The 18,192-nt window shown below is 39.6% G+C and overlaps 1 protein-coding gene across 4 annotated transcripts in view; it reads left to right on the top strand.

Annotated features, from left to right (window-relative positions):
• Window positions 1-18,192, top strand: part of TSPAN12 (tetraspanin 12) — a 106,056-nt gene that overhangs the window by 75,868 nt on the left and 11,996 nt on the right. Inside the window, exon 9 of one of the 4 annotated variants that reach the window (XR_010585819.2) lies at window positions 16,174-16,274. The exons of 1 other annotated variant lie outside the window; for it this stretch is intronic. Coding sequence is in view for 2 of the 3 variants with exons in the window: in XM_065542504.2 (XP_065398576.1) it covers window positions 16,154-16,266 (113 nt within the window). In the remaining variant the exon portion in view is untranslated. Of the gene's footprint in view, window positions 1-1,666; window positions 2,681-16,153; window positions 16,275-18,192 lie in introns of those variants that run through there. 2 more of the 4 variants (XM_065542504.2, XM_065542505.2) reach the window with 2 other exon arrangements.

Here is an 18,192-nt window from a genome sequence, read left to right as displayed (position 1 = left end):
TCCACAACAATTCATTCTTCTCGGAGCTCAGCATTAATTTGTTACCATGACATCTAGTTTGAAGTTTGTATTTTCAATTATATCATCTATATCTATATCTCTATCTATCTGTCTATTATTATTTTTTTCCTGAGACAGGGTCTCACTCTGTCAACCAGGCTGGAGTGCACTGGCATGATCTTGGCTCACTGCAGCCTCTACCCCCTGGGCTCAAGCAATCCTCCCACCTCAGCCTCCTGAGTAGCTGGCACCTTAGGCACGTGCCATTTTTTATATTTATACAGCTAATTTTTTATATTTTTGGTCAAGACAGGGTTTCACCGTGTTGCCCAGGCTGGTCTCAAACTCTTGAGCCCAAGCAATCATCCTGCCCCAGCCTTCCAAAGTGCTAGGATTACAGGCATGAGCCACTATGCCAGGCTACACAGGGGGTCACCATGTTGCCCAGGCTGGTCTCGAACTCCTGAGCTCCAGCAATCCACGCACTTCCTTCTCCCAAAGTACTTGAGTACAGGCATGAGCCACTGGGGTCCAGCTTTTTTTTTTTTTTTTTTTTCTCTCTTTGCTTGTCTATCTGGTCTTTCTTGGGAACAAACATCATGCTGTTTTTTCCCACTCAGCATTTTGCATAGGCCTAGGCAATACGTCTTATGTATCAGTTGCATATCTATTTGTTGTGCATCTAAATTAATGTATGCATGAATTACAAGACAGTTAAATGAATCAAAAGCCATTGCCTAAAATGATTCCAACAAGGAGAAACAGCTGTAAAGGAGGCTATCTGTTTTTCTTGACTGAGACAGAGGACACTGGGTTAGCATGGGCTAAGTACTGACTTAGCTGTAAACGGTTGTAGATTGCATCTGCAGAATGCATTTAAAGCTTAGTCAAATCTTATAAATGTCTGAGTGAACTATCAGATTTTACTTTTAGTCTAACAATATAATAGTGTCCTAGATTTATAAAATGCTTTCACACATAACCCTAAATCCTTTAGCTTTTAAATATACAAATTTCTTTGACTGGTAGTGTACAAAGTAAAAGCTGAGTGCACATCTCTGAAAAAAATCCACGGAGAGTGAGAAATTGGAGCAGATCACCCCTAACTTTGCAATTTCTACACAATTCTAGAAAGTAACTTAAAAAAATAAGTGGCATTCCAAAACTTCAGTGCGAGTGCCCCAAACAGTGCTTTATTTACTCTTCTTATAATCTTAATGAGGTCAGTTTTTTAGCCAAGATAAAGTGCCTATGAAAGGAGATAAGAAATATGCCCCAAATTACATAGCAAGTAAGTGATATTGTTGGGATTTGAACGAGTTTTGTTAAAATTCCAAGTCTGTACTCAAATATTTTATAAGAGAGTTACAATGTTAACTGATGTCCAAAATTATTCTTAATTTTATGGTTATAGCATATTGCTATTTTAATAGATTTCTGCCTTTTGCTAACTAGTATTTATGAATTTTTTGTGTATATTCAACAGTTATATTCATTTGTTTTGTGTCTGAACATATTTATTTTTGAAAATATCAAGGACAATCTAGAGTCCTGTCAATGTTTATTTATTTTATTTTATTCTAAGAATTTGGCAAGTATATATATATCATCTTTAATTCTCTATGATAAAAATATCTTAAATTTATTTATCTCCATTCACATTAAGAGAAACAAAAAAGGACTTCTACTTCCAACCAAGATAAAACAACAAGGAACAGATTTACCCTCCTGCTTGAAATAAACAAACCAACAAAGAACAAAGACTAACATACTTGAAACAATAATTTTTAACACATTGGCCATCAGGGAATAAAGGACAGTGACTTTTAATTTACTGGTAACAAATGAGGTGAGTCCTATTGCTTCCCCCACTTGTTGCTTTGAGAGAGTTTCCAGGATGTGGTGAAGGGAGGGAGAACCTGGGTACAGCCTAGGTGCATAAATAAAGAAGGCATAAATAAAGAACTGCATGCATAAATAAAGAGCCCTATGGATATGGAGTTTCCTCTTTGAGTATTCAGCAGGGTACAGATTAGCATATCCAAGAGGATTAGATAAAAAACTACTGGTACCACAGGGGGCTGGGAATAGTGCCTATTCTCACTAGCCAGACTGGAAAACATCATAATTCACAAGGCACTGGGTGGAATACTCAGAAAAGTCCCATCTCAGTAATGAGAAATAATTAACCTTAGAACAAATGTTACTGGCATCTAACAAATCATGAAAACAAGACCTTAGATTTTGTTTCCACGTAATTTAACTGTATTCAGAACAAACCTCAAGAATATTTATAGAAGTACATACCTATTCAGCACCCAACAAAGAAAAAATTCACGTTTGACATGTCCAATCAAAGATTATCAGGCCTTCCAAAAATTAGGAAAGTGTGATCCATAATGAGAAGAAAATAATCAATTGAAATAGACCCATAACTGGCACAAATGTTAAAACTTGTAGATACGAACATTAAAAAGAGGAGTTATAGAGGTTTTCTACGTGTTCAAAAAATTAGGTAGAAAGAGGAAAGATAATTTTTAAAACACTCAGACTTTCAAAAATGAAAGCTACAATGTGTGACATTAAAATATGCTGGATAGAATTAAAAGCAGATTAGCCATTGCAGAGGGAAAGATTAAGAAACTTCATGACATAGCAACATAAATTATACAAAAGAAAAGAGAGAGAGAAAGAAAAAAAAAGATAAACAGTGAAAAGAGAATCATTGAGCTATGACAACTTCAAGTGGTCTAATATACGAGTAATTGGAGTCTTCAAGGGAGATGAGCAAAGCAAAGATTAACGAAAGAATACTAGAAAACATTTCAAAATTGATATTAAAAGATCCAAGAATATCAAAAGACCCAAGTACACTGAGGCAAAATATAATCAATGTGCTCAAAACCAGTGATACACAGAAAGTCTTTAAAGCCTTCAGAGAAAAAAGTCATGTGATATGCAGAGAAACAAATGTGGGATGACAGTCAATTTCTTGACAAAAACAGTATGCAGGATAACATCTCACATTGAAAGGAAAAAAAGTTCAACCTAGAATTCTCTACTCAGTGAAAATAGATTTCAAATAAAATTAATTTAAAAAAACTTTTTCAGACACACAAAAACTAAAAAAAGTATCACCTGCAAATCATACTACAAGAAATGTTAATAGAAATCTGTGGAAAAGTATGGCAGATGGAAATACGGATTTACAAAATGGGATGAAGAGCACAGGAAATGGCAACTAGATCTGTAAATATATAGGACTATGTTCTTATTACATAAGGCAACAAAAGGAAATTAAGGCCATCCAAACTGCCTGCTTTTGCAGACAACATGATCATCTATGTAGAAAACCCAAAGGAATCTGCAAAAGCACTACTAGAACTAATAAGTGATTTTTGGCAAGGTACAAAATGCAAAGCCAATATGCCAAACTAAGTTGTTATACACTATCAATAAACAACCAGAAATTGAAATTACATAAAATGATACCATTTAGACTAACATAAAAAATATAAAATCACATGAGGTATTTCTGGGTTAAAAAAAAGATGTGTAGGATCCTGCACTTGGAAAGCTCTAAAACACTGTTGACAGAGATTAAGGAAGACCTCAGTAAATGGAGATACATAGTATATTCGTGAACCAGAACACTTAATATTGTTAAGATGATAATTTGCCCCAAATTGATCTTTAGGTTCAATGTAATCCTAATCAAAATCTCTGCATGTGTTTTTGTAGAAATTGACAAGCTACCTGCAAAATTCATTTGAAAATGTCAAAGATCTAAGATAGTAAAATAAATAAAGAAGTTGAAAAATTTTTAAAAGATAAAGAGATAATACTAATGAATTTCAAAACTTGTGATGCTATCAAGAACGTTATAATGGTACTGGTGTCAAGACAGAAAAATAGATAAATGAAACAGTATAGGGGGTACAAAAATAAGCTCTTATGTACATGGACAACTGATTTCTGACATGTATACAAACGCAATTCTTTGGTTAAATAATAATCTTTTCAACAAATAGTGCCAGAACTATTGGAAATCCACATATAAAAATATATTTTTAAAAGGACTGTAATCTATACATTACAACATGAACAAAAGTAATTGAAACAGATCACATACATAAATGTAGAACTAAAACAATAATTAGTTTAGAAGAAAATGTATTAGAAAATCTTTTTGACCTCAGCTTATGCAAAGGCTCCTTAAACATGATACTACAGCACAGTCCATAAAATAAGAAATTGGTAAAATGTAGTTTATCAAAATTTTAAAACCAGTGCTCATTAAAAGGTACCATGAAGAAAATTTAAAAAGTCATTGACTAGAAGAAAATATTTATAAGACACATATATGATAAATATCCGATTAAAGATCATATCCAGAATATATGAAGAACTCTCAAACTTCAATAACACTAAAGCAAATTCCAATTAAATAGGTAAAATATTTGAAGAGGCGCTTCATAATGAAGATACACAGATGGAAAATAGATGTATAAAAATGTTCAGTGTAATTATTTATTAGGTAAATTTAAGTTAAAACCACAATAACCACTATACACTTACTAGAATGGCTAAAATTTAAAAGTTTGACAATACCAAGTGTTAGTGAAGTTGTGAAGAAACTGAATTCTCACATACTATTGCTATGAACATAAAATGGCCAAGCCCCTTTGAAAATAGTTTGACAATTTCTTAAATTGTTTAACATATGCCTAAAATACTATTCAGCTAACTTATGCCTGAGAATTTACCCAAGAGAAAGCAAGGTGTATTTCCATACGTGGGCTTATACATAATGTTTATGACAGTTTTACTAGCAATCACCAAAAATTGGCAACAACCTAAATGCCATGAACAAATTAATAGATAAAGAAATTGTGTAATATTTATATAATAGACTATTACTCAATACTAAAAGGGAGTAGACTATTGATATATGCAACAACATGGATAAATTTCAAAGTAATTATGCTGACTGAAAGCAGTTGAGCAACAACAAGGAGTGACCCATTGTTATATACAATAATATGGGGAAAACAAAAAGAATTATACTGAGTAAAAGTAGCCAACCAATAAATAGTGCATACTGCATGATTCTATTGATGTAAAACTCTAGAAAATTCAAATTAATCTATAGTAACTAAAAACAGATCCCTGGTTGGCTCTAGGAGGATTTGGGGGGTGATGTTTATATTCACTATTTTGATTATAATAGTGGTTTCATGGATGTATACATATGTCACAACTTATCGAATTGTAGACATTAAATTTGTGCATTTTGTATGTCAACAAAGCTTTTAAAAAATGGGAGATCTTATTATTATTAAAATAAGATTTAACAAAATGGGCCAATAAATAACGATCTTTGATTGATCTACTAGGAAAGATAGAAAGCATTTATTACTGGCACAGGAGAAAGTTCTCTCTGTTTTATAATTCATTGTTCACAAGCTTGTCAAAGGGCAGGGTCCTTTAGGTAGAACAGTTAAAAGAAAAATAATAGTTGCATTTTTCAGAACTCAAAATTAAGCTTTGGGCTATTACCTTTTATAAATTATGGACTAAGCGTGTGAGAATTTAATTGCTCTGTGTTGTCAAGTTCTCCACACATGCATAACTTAAAAATCTCTTTCTTTCTGGAAAGTTATGTTCTGGCAAAATTTGAAGAAGGAAATTACTGTGGTGAAGACTGTGCTATTATTCTGCTTGAGGTTTAATATGAATCAATCTAACAATTTGACAATCAGATGTCTATTGATGATTCCTAATTCCATTCTATTTTCCCCTATTAATTCAATAAATTCATCATCTTATTTTCTCTTGCCAAATTTGAGACCAATTTAATACAATTTAGTAAGATCTGCTGTACATCTTGCTGGACAATATACAGATCATAAGAAACATGTAAAATATAATCCCAGCCTCAAGGAACTCATAGTCTAGGTGGAGAGACCAAGCAAATGAACATGGAGTATTTAAGTAGTGCCCAGTACAGTTTCTGGCACAGTGATGATAATCATTAGTGAGTGAATTAAATTAAACAACACTGAAAAATAGTATAAGGATAAATGCAGAAGTATATGTTAACAGATCCGGGATTTCAAAGAAAGCAAGGCATCAAAGCAGGCTGGAGTTCTGGCAGATCATGGGAAGATCACACTTGAGATGGGGCAGATTTTGATGATAAAAGATAATAAGAGCATTGCAGTTCATGGTAATTATAAATAAATCAAAGAGATGGACATTAGTACAGTGCGTTCACTGCAGGGAGAAGCCCATTATGACTGTCAGAGATGAAAACATATAGGTAAGTTGAAGCAGAACGGAGGGCCTCATGAGAATTTTGGACTTTATTCTGAGGACATGGAGAACTACACAAGGGTGTTTATCAGCAGAGCCATATTTTTGAATCTAGACTTGCATAGCATGCAGAAAGGCTGATAAATATACTGCAAAGGCATGGAGATCTGAATATAGAAATATAGGAAACGGGTAATTATAACTTAAAGTATTATGCTTGCAGCATGGTTGAGAAGAAAGAAATCAACTATGGAAAGTAGAAAACAATGAGATTCACAGATTATGAAAAAGAAGAAATAAAGTTTGACCTCCTGATTTAAAAGTCAAAGACTATGGAGGATACAATCCCGGGGTCAGAAGAGAAAACTGGAAGACAGACTATTGTAAAGAGTTTGTTTCAGATTCAAGTTTGAGATTATCTTGGCAAAATTAGAATGATACTTTTTTGTTTTTGTTTTTGTTTTTGTTTTGTTTTGTTTTGTTTTAAAGGCTCAGATTAGGGATGAGTGTTTCTAGGGTGGTGGGTTTACATCCTTGAAAACAACTGGGTTGTCTTTTGTCAACTCAGCAGTGCTCCTGTCTGTTCCCTCCTTCTCCTTTGTCTCATAGGAAAGAAGCCTGGAACGAATTCCTCAGAATTTCTTTCTTGCATAGTTTCAGAGTAGATTATTTCAAGGTGAGGCAGTTTCATGATGTTCAGAGGGTATAGTCCTCATATTCCTTGGCAACTGTTGTCTGACTTCTCATTGGTGGCCTTACCTCACCCCTGTGGGCTCTCATTGTTAGATTTCCAGCCACTTTCTGGAATCACTTGTGCTTCCTCCAGCTTTACAAATGTGTACCTTTTTTTTCTTTTCTTTTTTTTTTTTTTTGAGATGAAGCCTCACTCTGTTGCCCAGGCTGGAGTGCAGTGGTGCGATCTTGGCTCACTGCAACCTCCACCTCCCGAGTTCAAGCGATTCTCCTGCCTCGGCCTCCCAAGTAGCTGGGAATACAGGTGTGCACCACCATGCCCATATAATTTTTGTATTTTTGGTAGAGACAGGATTTCACTATGTTGGCCAGGCTGGTCTAGAACTCCTGACCTTGTGATCTGCCCACCTCAGTCTCCCAAAGTGCTGGCATTGCAGGTGTGAGCCACCGTGCCCAGCCTAATGTGTACGTTTCTAACTCCCTGTATTAAATCTCTTTCTCCTCAAAATTCCTAGACTGGAGTCCACTTTCCTCATAAATTCTAGACTAAAATATGTATCATGTAAAGACAACATGAGCAATGGGCTGACATTGGCGAGGTGTGTCGGGGGAAGGGCAATGGAGAAGAAATAGAACCAGTAAAAGTCACAGAAAAAAAAAGATTAGAAAATTAAGAAAGGAAAATGAGCACATCCTTTAATAGAAGCCAAATGAGGTCAAATTGTGAGGCAAGAGAGGGCTTTTTCAGGTAAAGGGACAAAACAGAGAAAGGAAAACTGCACACTGAGAGGAAGGTGTAATATTTGTTAAGGTGAGTGATGACTTGTACAAATTTAGTTTTAGTGTAATAGTATTTCTTTCTTTCTTTCTTTCTTTCTTTTTCTTTTTTTTTTTTGAGACAGAGTCTCACTCTGTCAGCCAGGCTGGAGTGCAGTGGCACGATCTTGGCTCACTGCAACCTCTGCCTCCCGGGCTCAGGCAATTCTCCTGCCTCAGCCTCCCAAGTCACTGGGATTACAGGTATGTGCCACCGCGCCTGGCTAATTTTTCTTTTCTGCATTTTTAGTAGAGATGGGGTTTTCACCATGTTGGCCAGCCTGGTCTCGAACTCCTGACCTCAGGTAACCCCGCCTGCCTCGGCCTCCCAAAGTGCTGGGATTACAGGTATACCACACCCGGCTGGTAGTTCTACACATTTAATTCCAGGTGCAATTAGAAGGATGTTACCAAAATCCTGGACCAACATAATGTTCAGTGGGATAAGGCGACCCAGATCTTTGGAACTTGGTTATGACAAAGAGCCAGAGAGTTGCCAAAGCCCCTGCGTTAATACAGGGAATCCACAGTACTGTTTCTGCCACATGCCAAATTGCTTCTGTGGTCTCAAGAAACAGTCTAGAGAAAAAGCATTTGCCAGATTTAATAATGGCGTACTAGGTTTCCAGTAAGAAATCACATTTGAGCAACCATGCAAGTAGCAACACTACCTGATTACATTTACGATATTCCACATAATTCTGTAAAAGCCATCTGTTTTTTTCCATAGGCCACATAGGTGAATTAAACAAGGAGGCAGCAGAAATCTTTACCCCTTAGTCTTTCAAATTTGATCATTGCAGTAATCTCTGTAATATTTTTTGTGACTTTCTATTTTCAAAAAAGGGGCTATTCCAGCCACTTTCATCTGATCTTCCTACCTTAGAGCCCTTACTTCATAAAACAAGGAGCTGAAGTAGGTATACTTCCTATTGTTGAATGTAGACTTTGCATTCAGAAACTGAATAGTTAGCTAAGCACGAGGGGATCCACAGAATCATGCATTCAACTGTGAGTTGGATTCTGATTGTTGTATTCCTTCTTCTGCATTGCAACAAAGACTTTCTGCTTTCTCAACTTTATTTAATGTAGGTCATTGGCATCGGTAAGCCCCCACCCATGACTACTGGACCACACTGACATATAGGATCCATGGGAATTTGTAAGCTCTGAACGAGTGCAATAATCTCTGAAGAATCTGAGTATTTGTCTTTCTCCAGTGTACAGCCACACTACTGTTACCAAACTGAACTGGGGTTCACTCACTCAGCACTTACATAAGGCCAAACATACACGTTGAGGTTTGCAGCAGGTGAAAGGAGGGTGTTTACTTGCAGGGCACCAAGCAAGGACAATCTGGCAACGCCTGCTTAATACCTGACTTCACTGATGGCTTGCAAGCACAGGTTTTTAAAGGCAGGGGTCAATTTCAGGAGAGCTCAAGTTACAGGCAAAATTCAAAATCAATACATGTAAGTTATACAGTGGTTGGGACTGAAAAAGTGGGATATCTTGAAGCAGGTGCTTCCAGGTCATAGATAGATTCAAAGGTTTTCTGATTTGCAACTAGTTAAGGAAGAAAAGCTTTGTTTAAAAATTTGGGATGAGCAGAATAGATACATTAGGTATGGCTCATGGGTGTGACTACCTCCAAACCCCTTAGGAAGAAACTTAGAAAGAACAGCAGTTGGAGTTCAGTCCACAATTCCTTCTTATCTGAGGTCTATGTACCAATGGATCCATTTAGTGTGGGCCCAGGTTTCTGAAACACAACTCAGGGACATATGTGAACATGTTATTCTTAGTTTTGCAGGGAACCAAACATCTTGTGACTCTAACTTCCTTGGCTATTGTTTACAGCTACTATTACTTTTTTATTTACCAAGTTGCTCATTTACTTCTCAGAGCTAGCTAAGTGCCTAAAATTTCTTTCAAAGCAACTCAAGATTTTCCTTTATTTCCATACTTGGGAGAGGCCTGGAAGGCACCTACGCGGGCTCCTTGCTCTGTGCCTTAGAAGGAACTCAAGAGAGAAATTTTATACAAACTTCTTGTGTTAGTGTAACAGTGGGAATTATTGATGGTATCTGGTCCTCCCTTTATCGAAGGGGCTCATATCTGTGAAAGGACTCAAGTCTGGGAACTTAGTGAGAAGTTGTGATTCTCCATTGTGTTGCTTGAAGTTAAGACTCTGTTCACAAAAATAAAAGTTCTAATTTTTTTCATATGTTATAGATGGTATAGATATCTATATCTGTTCTAGGAATACCATAATCAACTTGTTGCTCTCAATGATATCTGTGGTTAAAACTGTTTTGGCTGGTGCTTCTTGTTGCCTATTTTGGTAATTACCAACTGTCCCTTAAGATTGGGAATCAGGGAGGCCATGTCAAGGAGATCATTTTCAAACACCATCACTGATCTGAAGCCACTGAACTTTTCTGGGATGTTGGTTCTTTATTTACCAATATATTTCTCAATACATTGGTAGAGTAGTATTCCCTGGGGATTCCTTTGGAACAGAGTTAGTGGGTGGGTGAGTGGTTAACCATGATAAGAAATATATAAATTGGCTTCTGTCTTGGATCTTGAGACAGGGCTCCTTATAACCTTTGTAAATGGGGCACTAGGAGAATATTTTGTTGTAATATTTGGTCTTTGATCATTATTCCTGGCACACAGCTAGTAAAACCCTTGGGATTTTGGGATTTCCAAAGATTGGAGTGATAGCTGGGAGCTCCTGGATAGCTTTAGGGTGGGGCCTGGTTGCCAGGGGAACCAACTCTGTGATCAGAGGGTTGGAATTTTCAGTCTCATCTACTCCCAACCTCCAGGCAGGGGAGCAGGGATGAAGGTTGAGGTAATCACCAATGGCCAATGATTTAATCAATCCTGCCTACATAAAAGCCTCTTTTTGTTCATAAAAGTTCAAAGAGCTTCTAGATTGGTAACACGTGGAGGTTCCTGGAGGGTGGTGCCCCAGAGAGGGCATGGAAACTCCGTGTCCCTTCCCCATACCTTGCTTAATGTGTCTTCCATCCGCCTGTTTATCTGTATCCCTTGTAATATCCTTTATAATGAATAGATAAGTGTAAATAAAGTGTTTCACCCTGAGATCTGTATGCCATTCTAGCAAATTAATTGAACCCAGGGAGGCAGTTTTGGGAAGGCCCAATTTGTAGCCAACTATGGGTGGGCAGAAGCACAAATCATACCCTGTGGTTTCTGATTGGCATCTGAAGTGGGGACAGTCTTGTGGGATTCTAGTTCTCTTCTTCCTCTCTATACACAAACATTATCCTGAAATTTGTATGGGTACTAGAATCAGAGAATCTTCTCTTGTATTTGTTGTAATTCTTCATTTTTTTAAGAAAAATTGAAATATCAGAAACATGACAAAATATTACCATTTGTTGGATCTTAGTGGTGTGAACACATGTTTATTTATTCTTTTTACTTTTCAGTATTTTCAAAATATTTCATATTATAATATTTAAAAACTGAAACAATTGAGATGAAGCTAACAGTTGTAACTAAATATGTTTGATCACATTACAAAAAAATGCTGAATGTAGAAAAGGTGATTTTTACAATGAGGGCCCTTATATTAATAACCAGAATATTATAGAGCTCAAACTGTTCACTAGGAAAAAATAATCTAATTTAAAAATTGGCAAAAGATATAAATAGACATTTCTCGAAAACATAGAAATAACCAACAGATACGTGAAAAATGCTCAACATCACTAGTAATGAGAGAAATGCAAATCAAAACTACAATGAGATATAATCTCACCTCAGATAAAATGGCTTTTATCCCAGAGACAGGTAATAACAAATGCTGACGAGGATGTGGAGAAGAGGGAACCCTCATACACTGTTTGTGGGAACATAAATTAGTACAACTGCTATGGAGAACAGTTTGTCGTTCCTCACACAACTGAAAATAGAGCTACCATATGATCTGGCAATCCCACTCCTCAGTATATACCCCAAAGAAATGAAATCAGTACACTGAAGAAATAGCTGCTCTCTCATGTTAATTGAAGCACTATTCACAATAGCCAAATTATGGAAACAACCTGATTGTCCATTAACACATGAATGGATAAGGAAAATGTGGTATATACACAATGAAATATAATTCAGTCATAAAAAAGAATGAGATTCTGTCATTTGCAACAACATGTATGAAACTGGAGGATATTATGTTAAGTGAAATAAACTAGAAAGACAAATAATATTGCATATTCTCATTCACATACGGGAGTTAAAAAAATGGAGACGAGAATGATGGTTATCAGAGGCTAGGAAGGGTAGTCTGGGAGGCAGTGTGGAGATAAAGAGGGGATGGTTAATGGATACAAGAATACAGTTAGAATGAGTAAGATCTAGCGGTCAGTAACACAATAGGGTGACTATAGTTAACAACAATTTATTGTATAAGTTAAAATAACTAAAAGAGTAGAACTGGAATGTTACTAACACAAATAAATGATAAATATTTGAGGCGATGGTTACCCCAATTATGCTCATGTGATGATTATACTCTAACGCCTATATTGAAACATCATATGTCCCCCATAAATATGTACAGCTATTATGTATCCATAATAATTAAAAATTAAAACATTAAAAGTTAAATAAAAGCTGTTAAAAATGGATTACTAAAAACTCCTTCTAAGAAGGCAAAGACAAAAGGGAATTAATAATTGAAATTTGTTTCTAACTTAATTTTCTTATGAAGACATGCTAATTATGCACATTTCTTTGAGTAGTGAAGTGAACCAGACCAATCCTGCCATTACGATGGTTTTATTCATTTCTTCCTGGAGATCTGCAGCTTCCTTTAGGGATGTCATTGTTCTCTTTTATGTTGAAAGTCGGGAGAAGAAAGCAAAAGAAATGAAAAACTTATGTCTAATACCACAGATATCTCAATAACAAAGAGCACATACATTTTGCTTATGTGTGCATTTTATTTTCATTTGTAAGAGATTTTTCAAAGTGTGAGTGTATGAGAGAAATTTAAAAAAATTGATTATCTGATTATAATTAGATGGTATGATTGTGCTGTGGTCTGAATATTCTCCCAAATTTATGTGTTGAAGCTGAATTGCCAATGTGATAGTATTAAGAGGTGGGGTTTTGGCCAGGCGCGGTGGCTCACGCCTGTAATCCCAGCACTTTGGGAGGCCGAGACGGGCGGATCACAAGGTCAAGAGATCCAGACCATCCTGGCTAACACGGTGAAACCCTGTCTCTACTAAAAAAATACAAAAAAACTAGCCGGGCGCCGTGGCGGGTGCCTGTAGTCCCAGCTACACAGGAGGCTGAGGCAGGAGAATGGCGTGAACCCGGGTGGGGAGCTTGCAGTGAGTGGAAATCGTGCCACTGCACTCCAGCCTGGGCGACAGAGCGAGACTCCGTCTCAAAACAAACAAACAAACAAACAAACAAACAAAAAAACAAACAAACAAAAAAACCGAGGTGGCGTCTTTAGGAGGTTGTCAAGTCATGAGGGTGGAGCCTGCACAAATGAAATTATTGACCTCATAAAAGGGCTGGAGGGAGCTAGTGATAGTTCCTTTTGCTCTTCCAGTTTTTGCCATGTGAAGTCACAGCATTAAAGGCATCATCTTTATGATGATGAGCTGAGAGCTGCCCTCATGAGAAACTGAGCCTCCAGAAGCCTCGATCTTGAATTTGTCAGCTTCCCAGATTATGAGAAACAAATTGTTGTTTATAAAGTACCCAATCTCAGGTATCTTATTAGAGCAGCACAAATGGACTAAGACCAATTAGTATTGTCGTTTTCAGTGATTTCAATAGAGTAAAATAAGTGTCGAAAACGGATACTGTAGAAACTAGCTATCCTGATTCAGATTCCACAGCTACCCCCTGAGAGTTTCTGTGACTTTAAGATTAAAAAACAAAACTCACTGTGTGCAGCAGCTCACGCCTGTAATCCCAACAGTTTGGGAGGCCGAGGTGGGTGGATCACCTGAGTTCAGGAGTTCAAGACCAGTTTGTCCAACATGGTGAAACCCCGTCTCTACCGAAAATACAAACATTAGCTGGGCATGCTGGTGGGCACCTGTAATCCCAGCCACTTGGGAGGCTGAGGCAGGAGAATTGCTTGAACCCGGGAGGCAGAGGTTGCAGTGAGCCGAGGTCATGCCACTGCACTCCAGCCCAGTGACAGAGTGAGACTCCATTTCAAAACAAAACAAAACACCCCACAAAAAACAAACTCATGCCAACAATTATTAAAAAGGAGAAAGAATAGCTCTTAATATTCACTCAGAAAAGTAAAATACAAGGATAGCTGGGAAAGGAGGTAGAGCAAGACGGCCGAATAGAAACCTTCAGTGATTGTCCTCCCAACAAGAACAACAAATTGAACAACTATTCACACAACAAAACACCTTCATAGGAACCAAAAATCAGGTGAGCAATCACAGTGCCTGGTTTTAACATTATAATAAAGAAAGAGGCAGTGAAGAGCATAGGAAAAACAGTATTGAATCGCATACACCAGCCTTTCCCCATTCCCTGGCAGTGGCTGTGTGGCACACAGAAAGAATATGTGTATTTAGGGAAGGGATAACTCAGTGATTATCAGACTTTTTGTTGGAACCCAGAGCTGCCCTATGACAGCAGAAAGCACACACAGGGCTGAACTCAGCTGGCACCCATGGAGGGAACAGGGAGACCAGCTTTAGCCAGAGGACAATCATCCATCCCAGTGGTCTGAAGCTGAGTTCCAGCAAGGTTCCTCACCACAGGCTAAAATACTCTGGGGTTCTATGTAAATTTGAAAGGCAGTCTAGACCACAAGGATTGTAATTCCTGGGCAAGTCCTGGTGCTGTGCTGGGCTTGAAGCCAGTGGACTTAGTGTACACACAACCTACAGAACCATCAGCTGAGGTGTCCAAGAGTGCTTGCATCACTCTTCCCCCAATGCCAGGAAGTGCAACTTGCAGCTCCAGGACTGACGCCTTCTCTCTTCTTGAGGAGAGAAGGGAGAGTGAAGAGGACTTTGTCTTGCATCATGAATACCAACTCAGCCACAGTAGAACAGGGCACTAGACAGAGTCTTGAGGTCTCCATTCCGGGCCCTACCTTCTGGAAAATATTTCTGGACGCATAATGGGCCAGAAGGGAATCTGCAGTCTTAAAGTGAAGGACCTAGTCCTGGCAGGATTCGTCACTTGCTGACTAAAGAGTCCTTGGGCCCTGAATAGTGGGCAGTGGTCGCCAGGCAGTACTGACCTTAGGCCTTGGTTTTGAGTCAGAGCCATGCTGGCTTCAGGTGTGACCCAGCACATTCCCAGCTGTGGTGGCTATGGGAAGCGACTCCTTCTGCCTGAGGAAAGGTGAGGGAAGGGTAAAGGGGACTTTGCCTTGCAGCTTGGGTACTGGCTTGGCCACAGTGGGGTAGAGCACCAAGTGGGCTCTTGGGGTCCCCTATTCCAGGCCTTGACTCTGGAAGGCATTTCTGGACTTTCCCTGGGCCAGAAGGAAGCCCACTACCCTGAAGGGAGAGACTCAAGACTAGCAACATTCACCACAGCTGACTGAAGAGCCTTGGGCCTTGCGTGAACATTGGATGCTGACTTTTAGTCCAGGATCTTAGCTCCTCTCCACATGGGCCACCTCACAATGGAAGCCGCAGTCTTTTTATAATCTAATCCTGACATACCATCCCACCACCACTGCCAGATTCAATTAGTATTGAGTCAGTCAATGTAACCCGCACACAAGCAAAGGGAAATTAAACTCCATTTGTTAGAAGAAGGAATATCATATAATTTGTGAACATATCTTTAAAATTTTGCTTGCCCAAATTCTCACTTTTTGCAAGAGAAACCACACAAAATATTTTTTTTCAGTTGGTTCACATCCTAGTAAAACTAACGAAAATGGATAAATGCTTCGTTACTACTTCTCATCCTCTACTTACAATTCCTTCTGCTTTCTTTGCTGCCCCCTCCTCCTCTGTATACCTTACAATGTTGGAGGTTTCTAGCTGCTCAGGGACTCTTCTTTTTGGACACTTTCACCTTACAACTTCATCCAATACCATGCATTATATTCCATCTCTGTTCTCGTAATTCCTGTATTTCTATCTTCAGCCCTGACCTAGCCTTGCAATTCCAGTTTTATATATCCAGTCTCTCTTGAACATTGTCACATAGATCACATGAATTTAAAATGAGCCACAGCTAATACAGAACTCTGGATTCTCCCTTCTCTCCCAGGTTTCTCTTTCTAAGTAAATCTATCCTCTTATGTTTTGTTGTTTTGTTTTGTTTTTTGACACAGAGTCTCTCTCTGTTGCCCAGGTTGGAGTGCAGTGCCATGTGAGTCTTAGCTCACTGCAACCTTTGCCTCCCGGGTTCAAGCGATCCTCCAACCTCAGGCTTCCGAATACGTAGGACTACAGGTATGTGTCACCACATCCAGCTAATTTTTGTATTTTTAGTAGAGATGGGGTTTTGCCCTTTTGGCAAGGCTAGTCTCGAACTCCTGACCTCAGGAGACTCACCCACCTCAGCCTCCCAGAGTGCTGGAATTACAGGCATGAGTCACCCCACCTGGCCTACCCACTTGTTTAAACTCTTTCTTATCTTGTTCCTAATCTCTGGGCAAGTCCTGTCATCATGTCTTTCTTCCAAAGAATCTACCTGAATCTAGCAAACTTTCTTCTCCCTGGCTGCCAGTCCAGTTCATCCTTCCTCTATTTCCCACCTAGAACACTGTAATAGCCTCCTAATAGCTTTGCTTAGTAAGTCTTCTCTGTCCCCTGTAAGTATTCCCCATTACAGCCATGGGAGTATGTCCGGAATTGGTGGATTCTTGGTCTCAGTGACCTCAAGAATGAAGCCACGGACCCTCACGGTGTTACAGTTCTCAAAGATGGTGTGTTTGGAGTGTGTTCCTTCTGGCAGTTCAGACGTGTTCAGAGTTTCTTCCTTCTGGTGGGTTTGTGGTTTTGCTGGCTTCAGGAGTGAAGCTGCAGACCTTCGCAGTGAATGTTACAGTTCTTAAAGGCAGCGTGTCTGGAATTGTTTTTTTCTCCCAATGGGTTTGTGGTCTCCCTGGCTTCAGGAGTGAAACCGCAGACCTTTGTCGTAAGTGTTATAGCTCTTAAAGGCAGTAAGGACCCAAAGAGTGAAAGTACAACGCTTCCACACGGTCGTAGAATACTGGAGTGGCTTGCCCTTGCTGAGGCGGCAGGCTTCTTTTATTCCCTTATCTGGCCCCACCCACATCCTGCTGATTGGTTCATTTTACAGAGAGCTGATTGGCCCATTTTACATAAAGCTGATTGGTCCGCCTTGACAGAGTGCTGATTGGTGTATTTACAATCCTCTAGCTAGACATAAGAGTTCTCCAAGTCCCCACCAGATTAGCTAGATACAGAGTGCTGATTGGTGCATCCACAAACTCCCAGCTAGACAGAGAGTGCTGATTGGTGCATTTAAAATCTTCCAGCTAGACATAAAAGTTCTCCAAGTTCCCACCCCACTCAGGAGCCTAGCTGGCTTCACCTAGTGGATCCTGCGTGTGGGCTGCAGGTGGAGCTGCCCACCAGTCCTATGCGCCTGCCCGCACTCATCAGTCCTTGGGCAGTTGATGGGACCGCGTACAGAGGAGCAAGGGGTGGCTCCCGTCGGGGGGGCTTGGGCAGCGCAAGAGCCCACAGTGGGGAGGGGAGCTTGCTCATGGCAGGCTGCAGGTCCCGAGCCCTGCCCTGCAGGGAGGTGGCTGAGGCCGGGCGAGAATTTGAGCTTGGCGCAGGCTGGCAAGCAGTGCTTGGGGGAGGCAGCGCACCCTCCACATCTACTGGTCCAGGTGCTAAGCCCCTCACTGCCTGGGGCTGGTGGTGCTGGGCGGAGGCTCCCAGTGCAGGGCCTGCCAAGCCCACACCCACCCAGAACTCATGCTGGACCGTGAGAGCTGGGTGCAGCCCTGGTTCCCGCCCACGCCTCTCCCTCCATGCCTTCCAGCAAGCAGAGGGAGCCGGCTCCGGCCTCCGCCAGCCCCGAGAGGGGCTCCCACAGTGCGGTGGCAGGTTGAAGGGCTCCTCAAGCACGGCCAGCGTGGACCCTGAGCCTGTATTCCCCAAGGCACTTAGAGCCAGCGAGGGCTGCCAGCATGTTGTCACCTCTCAGGAGCATTTTGAAAATAAAATCAGTTCAGGTCACTCCTCCACTTAAAACTCCTTATGGCTTTTTATTTCATTTAGAATAATAAATCTAAACTATTTGCTCTGACTTAGAATTTTTTACATATTCTTATTCCTGCCCATTCGTCAGCCACACTGGTTTTCACCATACGTGGTGCTTAGTTAAAGTACC

The sequence above is a fragment of the Macaca fascicularis genome, chromosome 3 (genome assembly GCF_037993035.2).
Source record: "Macaca fascicularis isolate 582-1 chromosome 3, T2T-MFA8v1.1".
Lineage (NCBI taxonomy): Eukaryota > Metazoa > Chordata > Mammalia > Primates > Cercopithecidae > Macaca > Macaca fascicularis.
This window is presented reverse-complemented; position numbering and strand designations above follow the sequence as displayed.